Genomic DNA, 16836 nt, shown 5'->3' with positions numbered 1-16836 from the left:
GGGTGGACAGGGCCAGTTACTCTCCCCCTGCTAAATAAAGAAAATCACCACAGTAAAAGGTGCCTCTTTGCCCAGTTAGCAGGGGTTTTGTTCATTCTTTTTGCCATGTGACTCAGGGGTCTTAAAACGTGGCTTCTCAGAGATTATTGGACTGTAATTTCCATCATCAGCCATTGGCCACTGTGGCCAGGGATGATGGTAGCTGAGGTCCAACAATATCTGGAGACCCAAAGTTCGACAACCCCTCTGTTCATGGATTGATCCTCCATGAGTTATATTGCCCCCCTATAGATCAATCCAAGCTGATTTGCCATCCCACCACTAATACTCAAGACTTGAATGGATTCTAGAACTTCAGTGAGGGGCAACTGGATAAAACAAGAGTTTAATCTTCCCGGTGCCACTGCTATCAAGTGAACCTTATCAACTCCCCATCCTGTGCCACTTCCTTGGTGTTTCCTGGAGACAAATTCAGATCAAGGCTCATGTAAACGGCCTCTAAAACTAACAGCACAGAATTCAGCTTCCTGGACATTTCAGCTTCTGTTTACCAAAACATCGGGATCTGTATGATCCCCATCGCATGTTGAGGTCATCTGGAGAGGTCCGTCTCCAGTTACCACCAGTATGTCCAGTGGCGTCTCGGAACCGGGCCTTCTCTGTAGCTGCTCCTGGCCTATAGAATGCACTCCCGGCAGATATCCGCAGTTTAGGCTCGCTGTTAGCCTTTAAGAGAGCCCTACAGACGGACTTGTTTGGCCTGGTCTTCCAAGGCTTTTAAATTGTTTTTAAGTATTTTGATTGATTTAAATTGTGTTAAAATTGTGTTTATATTGTTTTCAGTAGTGTGTTTTAGATGATGTTTGTTTTTGTGTTTTTTAAACTGGTTGTACACCTCCCAGAGCCTCTGGATGGGGAAGTTATAAATGTAATAAATGAATAAATCCATCAAGTGTCTAGCCCTTAAGAAAGCAAGGATATGCCTGCACGAGTATACCAATGTCCAATTGAATGTTGGAATATGGAAACTGGGTACACTGTATAGTCCCTTGTTCCTCCTCAGGAGTATCAGAAGCAGAATTCATTATGTAAGGTAGTAAAACTTGCTGAATAACTTATGTGAAATTAAGCACAAAAATTTGCATATTTTGTTAAGGTTGCAGAGTTCAACATTACTTCACTCAATGTGGGCTAACTTGGTTAAAGCATGTTGATTTTGAAAAACATTTTAAAACATTTTTAGTGCAAAGTTCACACAGACTATCTTTAGCAACCTGGAATTACTGGGATTTATAAAATACAGGTCTATAAAAATTATACATAGTGAGAAAACATGGATAGGGAGAAATGCCCGCCCGTAGCATGGGGGTCATCCTATGAAAATTATTGGCTGGAGATTGAGTGTGGACAGAAGGAAGCACCCCTGACAGAGCTCATGATTCATCTGTGACATTTTCGACCACAAGATGTGGTGATGGCCATTAGCTTGGGTGGCCTTAAAAGGGGTTTAAACAAATGCCTGTCAAAGTTACTGGTACTGAAGGCTGAATGAGACCTCCAGTTTCAGAGGCAGCAGGATTATGTCTCTGACTACACACTGCATACGAGCAACAGCCGAAGAAGAGAAGGTATCCCTTCATCTCCTGCTTGTGGGCTACCCAGAGGCATCTGGTGGGCCACTGTGGGAAGCAGGCTGCTTGGCTAGATGGGCTTCCTTGGGCCTGATCCAACAGTGCTCTTGTTATGTTCTCGCAGGAGTGTGCTTTGGCCACTACCTTCCATTCATCTCCCTTGAACTGGTCAAAATGGCCAGGATTCCTTCATGGTTTCCAGGACATAGGAAGGAAGAACATAGGAAGCTGCTGTATACCGAGTCAGACCCTTGGTCTATCTAGCTCAGTATTGTCTTCACAGACTGGCAGCAGCATCTCCAAGGTTGCAGGCAAGAATCTCTCTCAGCCCTATCTTGGAGATGCTGCCAGGGAGGGAACTTGGAGCCTAGATTCTCTTCTAGAGCGGCTCCATCCCCTGCTGAGGGGAATATCTTCCAGTCCTCACACTTCTAGTCTCCCATTCAAACGCAACCAGAGTGGACTCTGCTTAGCTAGGGGGACAAGTCATGCTTACAACCACAAGACCAGCTCTCCTCACTATTGTGGCTGTTGATTATGGGATTTGTATGCCCACAACATCAGGTGTCCATGGCTGTCTGTGTGTGTGGAACAGTGACCTTAGCATCCATTTTCTTGTTCATAAATGAGACATTTATTTTTCTCCAACACTTAGACTGCCTTTCATTCCAGTATTTACATATAATATTTAATCATTCTGGACTATGTAAATTTTGAGCAAGAATCCCATTAACGTATAGAAAAATTCCGACTTAGAAGCTCGGGGGTGGGGGGGTGGAATGCTTTAGAGTGTGTCCTATTTCCTCACACAGCAATGGTGTGAGGGAGGCAAAGATCATTTATAGGACTGAAGCAACTTCCTCTTGGATGCCTCCCAACATGTCCAGATGGAGCAAGAGACAGCGTGTGGCCATCCCTTAAAGACACTACAGAGCTGCACAGCCAAAGTTATTTTGCATCAAGATGTGAAATTGTACCGCTGAGCACCAACAGCACACACCAGTAGCTTCTCCTTTCTGTAGGATCTTTATCTGATGCCTCTTTCCCCTGACTACTACGCCTCCTACAATTAAAAACTTTTCTTGTCCCCAGAGGGATTTCCCCCTCACCCTTCCTCCTATTCCCCACCTGCTTGCCCTCTCAAGGTCATCTATTTCACAAGGTTCTCATCTCCCCAGCCACTTGCAGCAAGGGATGTGCACGGAACTGGTTCGGAGGCCTCCAAACTGGTTCAAACGGTTCCGCGGGTTCGACAGCTGGGGGTATCTCGCTTTAAGAGCGGGGGGAGGGTGCACTTACCCCTCCTGCCGTCTCCTTCCTGCCGGCGTCCATTTTCGTAAAAGCTCATCAGGGGGGCAGTGTACCTCCCTGCCACCCTGTTGCCCGGCTATAACTGGAAGTCCCCGATGTGCCTACGCACGTTGCGCGCCTGCGCACATGACAGCACGTGCAGGCGCGTCGGGGACTTCTGGTTATATCCGGATAATGGGGGCAATGGGGCGGCAGGGAGGTTCATGGCCGCTCCGATGAGCTTTTACGAAAATGAACGCTGGCGGGGGGGGGGAGCAGTGGGAGGGGTAAGTGCACCCACCCCCATTCTTAAAGCGGCACCCCCCTCCGCCTTCGAGCCTCCCCGCCATAGTTCCACGCACATCCCTAATTTGTAGCCCCTGTCACTTGCAGCCCCTCCTCTCCTCAGACCCCAATGCTTTCCTCCCTGCCCAAATCAACATGACACTTCCCCCACAGTAGCTGGACTGATCTCAGCACTCTGTTCCCCATTAACACTCAGAACACTGGTGACAATTCTCTGACATCCCATAGACCCGGGGCCCCGGGGGCATTGCATTCTAGTAACTGCCAACTACATATCAATATATACAAAATTAATGCCCCAAGAGCCAAGTATGGTTGTAGAACTTCCAGAATACCCAGTTGCTTCTTTCTCTCCTCCTCTGTAGAGTGTTGCATTCCATTTGCTATACCGGACAGTCCTCAGACTAAATAAATGACTGAGGGAACCTTGCCAAGTGCCGGTGGTCTGGCCGTGGCTCAGCATTCCTGGTGGCCTTTCCGCATCAAGCTGCGAGGAAGGCAGCAGGTTTCAGACTTCCTCTCCACTAGACTGCAAGCTGCCACCTCCTGTGGTTTCTCTGGTGCCTCCTGAACTCCAAGGAGCTCTCAGGTTTGCTAGTCTTCTGGGCTGGAGCCACATGGCCTTCGGAACTCCTGGCCATGTTCGTGGAACCACTTGTTGGCCACTATGGAAACAGACACGGATGGTATGACTTAAATGGGAGAGCCACATGTCATTTGCACACCTTTATCAAGGCTGCTTGTGCCTGATTCGCAGAAGTTGCATGAAAATGAGGCAGGTCACTACGTTCACGACTTGAGGGCAAGTTGTTAAATGTAGTCGAGCTACATTTAGAAAAGGAGTTTGCAACCCTATTGATGTCATCTAATATTTAAAATTTTGAGGGTCTTTCCCATCTATTTTAGCATGAAACAGGTTGAACTCTTACTCAGTTACATAGGAAGCTGCCATATACTCATAGGTCCATCTAGCTCAGAATTGTCTTCACAGACTGGCAGCGGCTTCTCCAAGGTTACAGGCAGGAATCTCTCTCGGCCCTATCTTAATCTTTGCCAAAATCCTAAATAATAGATTGGCGAAAGTGGCTCCTAAATTGGTCCACAGCTTGCAGACAAGCGCTATCTTGGGAAGAAAGATGACAGACTCATTGTGTCTGCTGAGAGAACTTTTTTACTCTATACAGAATGAAAGTTGGAAAGGTCACCTCCTCTTATTGGATCAAGTTAAGGCCTTTGACAAAGTGAACCACAGTTATCTGTGGACATTGTTGAAAGCTAAAGGTATACCACCCCTATTCGTTACTTGGATACAGCTGCTCTATACGAATGCAAAGGTGACACCACAGATTAATGGATGGCGGGGCGACGCGATCACGTTGCATTCGGGTGTCCGCCAAGGATGCCCACTGAGCCCATTACTTTATGTTTTTGACCTGGATCCGATCCTGATTAGGATTCAGAGAGAACCCCATCTGCAAGGACTCTCGGTCTCTATCCCTCTGCCCTGTGAGATCTTCCCGGGAGGGAGGAGGAGGGAGAGTGAGGGGATAGCCGAACCACCTGTCCACTCAGAACCGCATTCTGAGTTTAGGGTAAAATTTGTAGCTCATGCCGATAATGTTACATTACTGTTATCGAATGAAAATGAAATCTCTGTAATACTAGACCTCTTCTGGGAATATGGCAAGATCTTGGGCTCAGAATTAAATGCTGACAAAAGTGTATTTGTTAAAATGGACCCTGGACGCCAGCAACTCTCGTGCCTACCCATCTCTGAATGTAAAAGCGAAGGGGCCCCAGAGTCCAAACTGAAGTGGGTAGATACAGTAAACATTTTGGGGATTGAATAAGGGATTAAGGAAAAAGTCGGCGGGGTGGGTGGGAATTGGACAGATTGGGAAGAAAAAGTAATGCTTAAAATCACCATGTGGAAAAAATGGAGCCTTGCCATGTACCAGAAAGCGGTTTACATTCGGACTTACCCGATACCCCTGGTGCATAACCTGGCGGTAGTCTATCCTCCCCTGCTTGATCTCCTTCGGAGAGTTGAAAACCAGATCTTCTGTCTAGTATGGCACACAGCATCCTTCCTTTTGGCCCGTGCGGTAGCATTTAAGGAGGTTGAGCGGGGAGGCCTAGCCCTACCTGCCCTGCAACCCTATTTTGTAACTGAATGCATGTCCTACAATTTTGGAAACTGGATTTTCGTGAATGTCCATAATATGTCCAACCTCCTGCAAAAAACCTGGGTCTCGCTTTTCACTCTGCATTGGCGCAAGTCAGCATGGGGCATAGCACGGTGGGGGAAAGGATCTTTCAATAGTAATATCACACAAGTTTTAAAAAGAGAACACCCGGACTACTTGAGAGATTTGTTATTCACACTTAAAAAATGGAAGGTTGAACCGGATCTATTTAAAGGATCCTCCTCAGTTAAGCAGCTAAGGAAAACAATTTATGGAGAGATTCTAGAAGTGGGTTTCTTAAAACCTGATTTAGAACGTAAACGCTGCAAACACCGCACTTCACAGTACTTGTTGCAACCCGATCACCCTATCGCTCTCTTTAAGGAGAAAAAAGTCCCTTTCCATTTATGGGAAACAAGGTGGCGCTTATACCATCAAGTACTACCATTTAATGCGGCTAAGCCATGGTTCCCAGAGGACCAGCAAGAGTGCCCTAAAATCACCTGCAAACGGAAAGCTAGTGAGCTAGGCAAAACATTCAGGGAAACCCACTCACATTTCTTAAAAGAGTGTGTGGTAGCCAAAAGAGTGTGGCAGGGAGTAAGCAAGCTGTTAGAGTGGCCTGATTTGGAAAAGCAGATTTGGGAAGAACTAACCTCGGGTTTGAGTGACAGAACCTCCTTTCGAGGTCCCAGAAAGAAACCTTCAAGGAAAACAGGACGGAACGGGTGCCCTCATACTAGGGAATTGGAATGTTCCCCTCCTCGTAATCAGGTTAGTAAACCTGTATGTCATTTATGCAATGCTCCTGCATAGGAATAGGGAAGGAAGACACGACCAAGAGGTTCACGCAGATGAGACAGTAAATCTCTTCTGGAAAAGTTGGTATGGTTATGTGCAAAAAGGCAATCTAAAGACAATCTAAACAGCAATAGGACAAATTGTGGAAATGGACGTTGGACGTAAAAACTCCCCCCCCATTACCTGATGTGCCTTGAAATCCCCCACCCCCGAGTGACAGTACTACCTGCATATACTTCATAACCTTGTGGGTTTCCAAATCATTGTGTGTAAATCTTTGTAGATATATCATGTACAAACAACCACTTTGTATATAATTGTGCTTTGGCAACATTCTGTATGCTTTGGTAGTTTGTTGGTTCAATAAAAAAATCTTGTCCTATAAAAAAAATAAATATTGTCCTATCTTGGGGAAGCCAGGGAGGGAACTTGAAACCTTCTGCTCTTCCCAGAGCAGCTTCATCCCCTGAGGGGAATATCTTGCAGTGCTCACACTTCTAGTCTCCCATTCAGATGCAACCAGGGCAGACTCTACTCTACTTAGCTAAGGGGACAAGCCATGCTTGCTGCCACAAGACCAGCTCTCCTCTCCTCTCCTCTATATCATTCCTCCAGACAGTGCTTCAGTCGCTGGGAGATCACATTTCCCCCAGCACTCAAGCACAAAATATTGTTCCTGCAGAGGGGGAAGGTAATATCCACCCCTCAGCTGCACATTTCCATTATGATCATGAGGTCTGGGTGGACTCTGAATGGCGTAGGTAGTCTGGGAACTTGCAATAATTCTTCCTATATGCTGGGCATTCCGTATATTATTTTTTTAAAATAATATTTTTTAAAAAGTTATAATAAATGCCTACAATTTAAAGCACAGTCTTGAAGCTGAGTGCTCTCCAACTATCATCACTCCATGTCAAGTGATGAACAGCTAAATACCCCAAGTAGGAATCACCTCTCCACACAAACTGCTGCTGCTTGGGTTATCCCCTGGTTTGTTTTTTGAAGGGAGGGCAGAATCAAATTTTGGGGAGCTGTACACCCACACCCAAGCCACCTAATTGCACAGGGGAGAAATGGCTTGTCTAGCAAGCCAGAGGTTGCTGGTTCAAATCCCCACTGAAACACCTATATTGGGCAGCATTCTAGAGAACGTATTAAAATGAATGACAGGGAATGCCCACTGAAAACCTTGGTTCTTCCCAAATGGGCAAGAAATGCATGGGATTTCTAAATGGGCAACGGCCATTCGGAATTTGCACGCATTCCCATAGCCCTTTGGAAGGAAGAACATAGGAAGCTGCCTTCTACCGAGTCAAACAAGACGGTCCGTCTAGCTCCGTATTTTCCATAGGCTCAGACTGGCAGTGGCTTCACCAAGGAGTCTCTCCCAGCCGTGCCTGGAGATGCTGCCAGGCAATGAACCTGGGACCTTCTGTATGCAGGCATGCAGGTGCTCTTCCCAGAGCAGCTGCGTCCCTGAAGGGGAATATCTTACAGTGCTCACACACACAGAGTCTCCCTTTCAAATGCAAACCAGTGTGGACCCTGCCTAGCAAATGGGACATATAAGTGTTTCCCATAGTCTGGGAAACATCCCAGCAGGGATTCAAACCAGCAACCTCTATGGCGCAGTGGGGAAATGACTTGACTAGCAAGCCAGAGGTTGTCGGTTCGAATCCCCGCTGGTATGTTTCCCAGGCTATGGGAAACACCTATATTGGGTAGCAGCGATATAGGAAGATGCTGAAAGGCATCATCTCACACCAAAGACAACCACAGGGCTCTGTGGGCGCCAGTTGTTGACACCGACTGAACAGCACACTTTACCTTTTATACCCATACCCACCTTCTTGGCAAGCACACTCAAAGACCAAAGCACAGCCTCTTCCATTTCACTTTCTGGCTTCTGGCAGGAGAGCAATGAAACTGAGCAGACTCTTCAGCAGGGCATTTCATAGGTCCTGTCCCATGGGAGCTGGAGATACTGGCTGACATCCAGGCTCTTGCTGCCCTAGTGCAAGGACCCGTGCTAGTCCTGATGGCTATAGGCAACCTCCATGCTCAGAGGCAGGATTCCTCTGAACACGCATTGCAGGGGAGCATTGGCAGGAGAGGGGGCATGCCATCATCTCCTGGTTGTGTGGCTTCCCAAGGCATCTGGTGGTGACTGTGGGAAACAAGGAGCTGCTAGACTAGATGAGTCTTGTGCCTGACCCAGCAAGGCCCTTCCAATGACGTTGCGCTAGCTAGTTCTGCTAACTTGGGAGCTTGAGTGTGCACTTCTGCAACTTCTGCATAGGAGAGCTGGTCTTGTGGAAGCAAGCAGGACTTGTCCCCATAGCTAAGCAGGGTCTACTCTGGTTGCACATGAAAGGGAGACTTAATGTGTGAGCACTGGAAGAGATTCCCCTCAGGGGATGGAGCCGCTCTGGGAAGAGCAGAAGGTTCCAAGCAGGGGCGTAGCTAGGAGAAAATAGGGGGCCGTGTTCATCCCTCTCTCTGGTGGCCCCCCCAGAGTGAGGGAGATAATGAAGAAAATAGGGAGGGATGGAGCTGGAGGGCCCTCAGGAGCTGGGGGCCCATGCTCTTTGAACCCTTTCGCTCAATTATAGCTATGCCCCTGGTTCCAAGTTCCCTCCCTGGCAGCATCTCCAAGATAGGGCTGAGAGAGATTCCTGCCTGCAACCTTGGAGAAGCCGCTGCCAGTCTATGCAGACAATTCTGAGCTGGATAGACCAATGGTCTGACTCAGTATATGGCAGCTTCCTATGTTCCTATGGCGCGCCTCCTGCTGTGAAGCTTCTTCCTCCGTCCGCATATGTGGCAGGGAATTCTGCAAAGCTATCCTCTGCCCTTGTTGTGCAAGAGTAACACTTGTGCAAGCAGACAGAGAGTGCAAGGGATTGCGCAAGGTTCCCCATCTGTTCAGCGATGTGCCCTTCTTGTGTAGGTGCACCTGTGCAGCATTCATCTGGATGCCAGCCACTGCAGCGAAGGAAGATCATACACTTAAGACCTTGGTGAACTTTTTAAAAAGAGAGAGCATGCGCACGCTTGAAAGGAGACTTCTGGAATTAAGCCTGACCATTGCCCCCTGCAGGCATTCAGCAGAGAAGTGGTTGGATTATTGTGCAAGGCGGCCATGCTGCCCTTCCCTTACCCCACTTGTCTCCAGCAAGCACTGGGCAGCCAGCATGGAGGGTGTCTTCATCCCCTTCCCCGTTCTTGTGAAGGTTCCACCAGAAGACAGCTGCGTTCTGGAAAAGAGACCAGGGACAGTTAATCGTGTGTCCACAGATGAATTGCCTTAGGTTCCTTTTGCTTAGCAGTGAGTGCACATCTGGATACACCAAAGGTGTCCCTGTGCTGGTAGCTGGAGGTCTAGAGGGCAACCTCTCCATCCTGACTGTCATCCCTGACAGCATCCTGGACTCAATCCAGAACTCAGTTCTCCCCAGCGGCTCAAACTCATATGGGGAGATTCATAATGAAAGAGGTCTTTCCTAAATTTGGGTTCTCCTAGGTGTTGCTTAATTAATGCCACCCCAATTGATTTGTGCAAGACATAATTAGTCTATTTACTCAGATTTCCACCCCATATACCTACAGCTTGGAAAAGATAGTAATAATGACAAAACATTTTTTATACAACCAACAAAAATATTATTATTATTTATTATTTAAAACATGTCTATACCGCCCAAAGCCTGCGTCTCTGGGTGGTTTACAATTAAAATCATATAAAACATTAGATCAATTAACACTTAAAATCATTTAAAAGATTAAAAACATTTAAAACCCAGTATTAAAATTATGTGAAACTATAAATCTAATTAAAAGCCTGGGTGAATAAGTGTGTCTTCAGCGCCTTTTTAAAAGTTGCCAGAGATGGGGAAGCTCTTATTTCAACAGGGAGCGCATTCCAAAGTCCAGGGGCTGAAACGGAGAAGGCCCCGTCCCGAGTAGCTACCAAGTGAGTTGGCAGCAGCAGGCAAACCTCTCCAGATGATCTTAGCAGGCGGTGGGGCACATGGCGAAGAAGACATTCTCTTAAATACCCAGGGCCTAAGCTGTTTAGGGCTTTATAGGGTATGGCCAGTACCTTAGTCACATGTTCTCCTTTTGCTTCCCCCCACCAACCCAAGATTGGGAACCACTGGCCTAGATGCTTCAGACAGAGAGTCTGCTAGGTAGGTGCTGAGCTAGATGGACCATTGCTCTGACTCAGAACACAAAGATGCTAGCATCTCTTGGGAACATCCACACTCCTCCTCACCTTGACTGCAGGCAAGCTCAAGTTTGCATAGATGAAGGCAGTGGATCCACCAGCTTCTACTGAACTCAGCTGAGAAAGGAAAAGCAGCCTTTATTGGGAACATGACAGGGTCGCATGTACTGTAGCTGATCATTTTTAAATGTAGAGATGCTGAAATGTAAGGCTGTCTGGCAGTGTTCCCCCTGTAACAGAGATTCCCAGATGATGCTGATTGCAACTCCAGTTGTCCTCAGCCAAAGGCCATTGCATCTGGGGATACTGGGAGTTGTAATAGGGAGGATCTGGGAAACCCTGTTACAGAGGGAACCCTGTCTGCTCCCTAGCACAGAAGTCTTGGCCTTGAAGCAGAAAGTCTTGTCTCCAAGGCAAGGGGAGGGGTGGGGACGGGGCTGTATATGCCCTGTTTGCTGAGCGAAACACTCTCTGCTGCACACATCTGGAGGCCTTCTCCAAATTCCTGTGTTCCAGGAGGAAGCTCTGCTACTCAAAACAGGTGCCTCCTCGTTGCTTACTTTTCCTGTATGCAGTGGCATCCTGCCTCTTGGACAGGTAGATCGGGAGGTTCTGCTTTGTCTTTGGGGCCAAGAGCCACTGGTAGACTTCTCTCCCTCCCCAAATGGTTCCAATCCCCTTTTAAAGCCAGAAAAACCACATCTCATGTCTGCAAATTCCATAAGTTCATTAAACATTGCGCTGAGATGTTCTTTCTTTGTGCTGTCTGCAGGGCCAACCCTAGATGAAGAGCACTCAGACTGAGGAGCAGTGCCTTCAGCATCTCTCTCTCCCCCCACCCCCGCTCATGGTTAGTTTATCCGTTTTGCCAAGTTGTGTGGCTTGTGGAAGCTCCACTGGTGCCCCTTCATGTTGGTGTCCTGAGCAACTGCCTGGCTTGTCCACTCCTAAGGCCAGCTCTGCAGTTTCACTGGATGGCCTCCATGCCTTTATGTGCCATGAAACATGGCTGATTTTAACTCAAAATGATCTATTTTGACCAAAACAACGATGAAGCCTCTCTGGAGTCAGATATAGAATACTCTAAAGCAGGAGTTCCCAGTCTTGGATCCCCAGGTATTGTTGGACTACATCTTCCATTATTCCCAGCCACAGCAGTCTTTGGGAATGATGGGAGTTGTAGTCCAGCAACATCTGGGGACCCAAGGTTGGGATCCTTGTTCTAAAATATCACCCGCAACTATCTCATGCAAAAAGAACAACACCCCCAAATCCTCCCCAGATTTTAACCCAAGGAAATACTCACATAGACCATCAGTGTGGCAATTCGGTTTCCAGATTTCATCCTGTAAAGGGGGCTTTTTCTTGACTGTATCAAAAGAACAGAGTTGCTGAGTCATGGACCATCAGATAGTGACATTATTCATAGGTGGGAGTGTGTGTGATATTATTAACAGCCTGTGCATTTAGTTTCTGGTGGGTAACCTGAAGCATTGTGGATAAATTATTTATTTATTTATTTATTTATTTAACATATTTTTATACTGCCAAAAAATTACATCTCTAATTTAAATAAAAATCTTGAGCCAATTTGGACCACAGTCACAAGAGCCCCATTCACACGTTATGTTCAACACTCATATGATGAGTGTACAGTGTATACCGTTACATATCTGTACACAGGTACAGCTGTTCACACATTATGTTGAACACAGGTACAGTAGTACACTTCCTATCTGTATCCTGAATTTCAGGGGGCCGGTATCGTGGTTCACTCTTAAAATGAATGTAGGTACAGTCATTCACACACAAAAATGTATGAGTGTTCAGACATCTGTACACTCATACAATATAATGTCTGAATAGGGCAAAGAACATTCCTTAAATCAGGAATTCTCAACTTTGGGTCCCCAAATATTGTTGGACTACAACTCCCATCATCCCCAGCCACAGCAGCCTTTGGGGATGATGTGAGTTGTAGTCCAACAACTACATAATCAACTCTATCTGCATATCCAAGGTTGAGGACCCTTCCTTAAACCCCTTTCAGACATGATGGAATCCATAAGCATGTCTATATAACACATTTAATTCTCTATCAATATTGTGACTCCTTTCCCCTAGTACTATCCAGAATTTAGGGAATTTGTTGCCATTTTGTACCTGGCAAGGTTCCTGTGCTTCAAACAGCTGTGTGTGTGATATATGAAAAGCACCCACAGATAAAGCTTTTTCCAACATGTAGATAAAGACATGATGAGGTTTTACCTCTTGAATTTATGCCTGCCAGGCAGCTGTTATGGGCAGGTCTAGATTCTCAGGGGCTTCGTAGAAGAACATGACAACCTTACAGTTAATTGTGATTTGAGGGTTAGGACTTTCAAATACCATAATGCAAATACAGCTCCTAGAGTTGATTGTGGAGGAAACCATTTTATCCAGTTACACTGATCAAAACCCTTTTTCAGTTTTATAGTGTAGCGGAGCTCGATCCTCTGGTCTTGGAACAGATGGCAGACCACACTCAAAGGCAAAAGGAGAATGAAGACAGACATGCTTTAAATAAATCCATTACATCAGTAGGAAATCACTCCCCATTAAATTTCAAATCCAGATGTTTGTATTTGACGGTGACGAACTTTCACACACCATCAGCCTGGAAATATGTATACTTACAGTAGCATGATCAAAATGGGGCTCGTAGTGACCTCCAAGTCCATAGTTTACCACCTGCAGATACTCTGCATAAGGGGGCTGGATATTCAAGCCGGTCAGGGCTGCGATCCGCCGATCTAACGCCACAATCACTGGGTCGACAGTGTCTTTCAACCAAGCACTGAAATGCACAAATGAGGTTAGGAGGTTATCAAAGAACAGAGTCGCCGTTAAGCAGCAAGCGCTTTAGTTCCAAATTCCCATACATTATGCAGAATATATTGTGCCGTATTCATTTCCTCTGCCCTCACTTGTCCTGCTCTGATTTAAGGCCAGACAATGCATAGCCAGCTTGGGGGCATAGATGAAAGGCAGCCTAGATATGAAATAATAAACACAGACATATGGAGGAGGTTTGTGATTGGAGGGTCTGACACCATTTTCTTATTTTGAAAGCAACCACAGGGACCCCTTTCTTTCTGCCCCAGCTCCAATCCAAATCCCTCCCGAGGCTGCTATTCACTATGAAGGGGGAAAGACACAGGAACAATAGCAAACCTGGGAAAGAGCTGTAAAATTTCTGGAAAATTTGAAGCCGGGGGGGAAATTGTGTTTTCACCTCTCCATCCCCCAGAAGAAGAAGAAAAAAGAAGTTTTGAGGAAAATTGAAATATATACAAATTTATGTGACATATTTAAACTTATGTTACTGCTTATGAAACAAAAATATTATGTTACTTAAAGACACAAAATGAACTATGTGCAGCAGGAGTTCTCAAACAGATGTTGGATCACAACCACCCATCATCCTCAGCCTCAAAGGTCATAATGGCAGTTGTAGAGTCCAACATCTGAGGTCCCAAGTTTGAGAACGCCTGTTGTATAGCTTAGTTAGCACATAAGATTTTCTTTAAAAATAAAAAAATAAAAAAGGCATACTTTTAAAGGCCATAAGTAAACTAAACAATAATTGCAAATATCTGTAGGAATGGCTTAAGTCTGTGTGTTCCTCTAGCAAAGATGACAGAGGCTGCCATCCAGACTAACACTGTGCAAACATGTGGCTGAAGATGTCAGGACTTGTTCAACATCTGGGGACCCAAGGCTGGAAACCGCTGGATTAACCAGTTCCAAGGCCATTATTAATCACCTGTGAACTCCTTAACCGGTGGACAGCTCTATTAACTTTACATTTGGCATTTCAAATCAGTGCTCCTTTTGTTTTTCCAAAGAAGCTGGCAGAGAGGAACGAGTTAAATACATCCGCCTGCTGTTCAAAATCTGGGAAATGGAATTCCAGTGGTCAACGGAGTGTCTAGTATGCAGACTTCAAAACTCAGCAATGAGATCATCTTGAAAAAACATTTGCCAGCCAGGGCTGTTTGCAACTGTAACACTCTCACACACACACACACACCATCTCCTTTGTGCGTGAATTCCAGATTTCACTCTGCCTTGCAACAGGCCTCATGCAGTCATTTTCTCCAGCTTAGGCAGCCTTCCATGGCAGAGCGATAAATACCGATGTTGGCCATAAATCCTGCCCTTCGGCAACCATCGGAAAGCCTTGGGAAGGGGAGGCCAGCGATGAACCTTTCACCTCAAGATGGCTTGTTCAATTGCAGCTCAAGGCGGGTTGTGATCCAATGTGATCAAACAGCGGAAATAAAAATCAATACTTTCGAGGAAAGAATGACTTGGGAACACTCCAGAATATGTGCCTATTTGGGGTTTTCTATTTGGTTCTGTCTCCAAAAGCTCAGGATGAATAATATTGAGGGACACTTAATTATTTTCATTTTTGAAGAAGCAAGGCAGTGCAAAAGTTCTTGGCTCGTTCCTATACACACGTGGACAAATGTGTTGGTACCCCTCCACAAAAAGGCAGGGCTAGATGGCAGTCTGATTCAGCAGAAAGAATATGTTACAGAAACTCAGGGCCAATGAGAAGAACACAGCATTCACACAAAGCATTTCTGCATGGGAATGTAGTGTCCACATGTCTGTCTGTCTGTCTGTCTCTCTCTGTCTCTCTCTCTCTCTCTCTCTCTCTCTCTCTCACACACACACACACACACACACACACACACACACACACACACCCCATCTGGGATAACTGATGAGGTTAGGAGTTTTCAGATATTCTGTCCACTGTGTGGCCATGATCTGTCCATGATCCATGCCCACAAATTTTAGCCAGTGGTACCATCTCTGGGGACAAATGCTCATAGTGACTTTTGGCAACACCAACCCTGCTAGAAATGGAAACTAAGTGAGAGCATGGTTGGCCTGACAGCTTTTCTCTGTGCTATCGCCCCTTCGTTATCCTTACCTCGCCCCCACCAACGATTAGAATAAAATTGCAGTCATTTTTGCACAGAGCAAAGCATTCTGGTAAGAGTTAGGGCCAGGGTCAGGTTGTACAATGAACAAATTGTTCTATTCTCCCCATGAAGTAGAGGATAATCCTGCCAATTTTCATTTCCATCCTTTGACAACATCAATTAAAAATTATTGTCATTTTTGTGCTTTTAAAACACCACTGAACCTTTGGCCATTGCAGACTCAATGGTCAGGACAAGAAAAGCATGAGAACACACTACAGAATGAAAATATTGCAAGGCAGTTACCGACTTTTCATTTCTAGGAGTGCAAACCTTGTCAAAACTCACCATGAGCAGCACTGGTTCCCCCAGGAGGCTTTACACACATGGCTTCTACCCCAAATACGTTCACACACCAGCCAAACTCACCCCGAAGTCCCTTCGAGATCCTTGGACCCACTCCACACACAAGTCGGGCTTTGTCTTGTGAATTCTAGCTTATCTCGAGGTATTTCCAGGTTTTTAAAATTCTGTTTTTAAGCTACTTTTTCTGAAAACGCCGGAGCAAATTGGGAGAGGCACTGACGTAGAATTATTAGCATGATAAGGAGGATACTCGCTTTACAAATGCAGATGTAGCTCTTTAGTCATCTCTCCCCCCACCCCAATTGGCTAGAAGGAAAACATGGAGGCAAGCCATGTGAATTTGCACCAAAACAAAACCCAAGAGCAGAGGGATGGGGCTGCTTCCCTCAATGCTGCGAGTGTGATTCGAAGTGACTTCGCTCAACATTTGCCCCACAGCATGAAGCTATATGTGAATAACTCCCAGATGGTACTGAGCCGGCTCATGTCCTATCAGAGCAGATGCAGCAGTGGAGTCTTGAACACTAAGCGGGGTTTGCAGATGCTGCACACTCCCTCTCCCTCTCCCCTCTGGAGCGATTCCTCCTGCCTCTTCTTGCCAGCATCCACCATGGTTTCACGTTCCATGCTCACTGACACTGACTGTGCTGTCCATGCGTAGCAAAAGTGGGCATCCTATCTGAAGGCCCCTGAAGCTGAAAGCTAAAGCCCCTAAATGCACCAAGGCAAGGGGGTCCCCATCATCACGTGGGCTACTTTTCAGTGGGCCCCCACATAGGCACCGTAACATTTCAGCCCACCCTTAAAGCTCTGATTGTTAGAGAGCTCTGGAGCGAGGAGGTTTCAAAGGCATGGAGGATTGTGCTTTGCTGTTGGAAAACCTGTTGAATTCTGGCCTGTCATGAACTTGTTAGGGAAAGACACACAAACTCTGCTAGAAGAGGCTGTGAAGCATTCTCAAATATTCTGCTGCTGAGCTGAGACCTCTCTTACTAGCTACTGCTTCGGGCCAGGGAATTCCATAGTCCTCCTCTTGCAAGGCATAACTG

General features: G+C 46.2%; 1 protein-coding gene across 2 annotated transcripts in view; it reads right to left on the bottom strand.

Moving 5' to 3' along the window:
• Positions 1–3211: 3211 nt before the first annotated feature.
• P4HA3 (prolyl 4-hydroxylase subunit alpha 3) overlaps positions 3212–16836 on the bottom strand; it is a 37580-nt gene continuing 23955 nt past the window's right edge. The window contains exons 9-13 of one of the 2 annotated variants that reach the window (XM_053310434.1): positions 13119–13278; positions 11749–11811; positions 10491–10559; positions 9375–9471; positions 3212–3892 (exon numbers count right to left, since the gene is read on the bottom strand). In XM_053310434.1, the coding sequence (XP_053166409.1) occupies positions 3822–3892; positions 9375–9471; positions 10491–10559; positions 11749–11811; positions 13119–13278 (460 nt within the window). In that variant the 3' untranslated portion in view covers positions 3212–3821. The remainder of the gene's footprint in view (positions 3893–9374; positions 9472–10490; positions 10560–11748; positions 11812–13118; positions 13279–16836) is intronic. The other variant, XM_053310433.1, reaches the window with a different exon arrangement.

Source organism: Hemicordylus capensis, chromosome 3, assembly GCF_027244095.1.
Source record: "Hemicordylus capensis ecotype Gifberg chromosome 3, rHemCap1.1.pri, whole genome shotgun sequence".
In the NCBI taxonomy this organism is placed as follows: domain Eukaryota; kingdom Metazoa; phylum Chordata; class Lepidosauria; order Squamata; family Cordylidae; genus Hemicordylus; species Hemicordylus capensis.
This window is presented reverse-complemented; position numbering and strand designations above follow the sequence as displayed.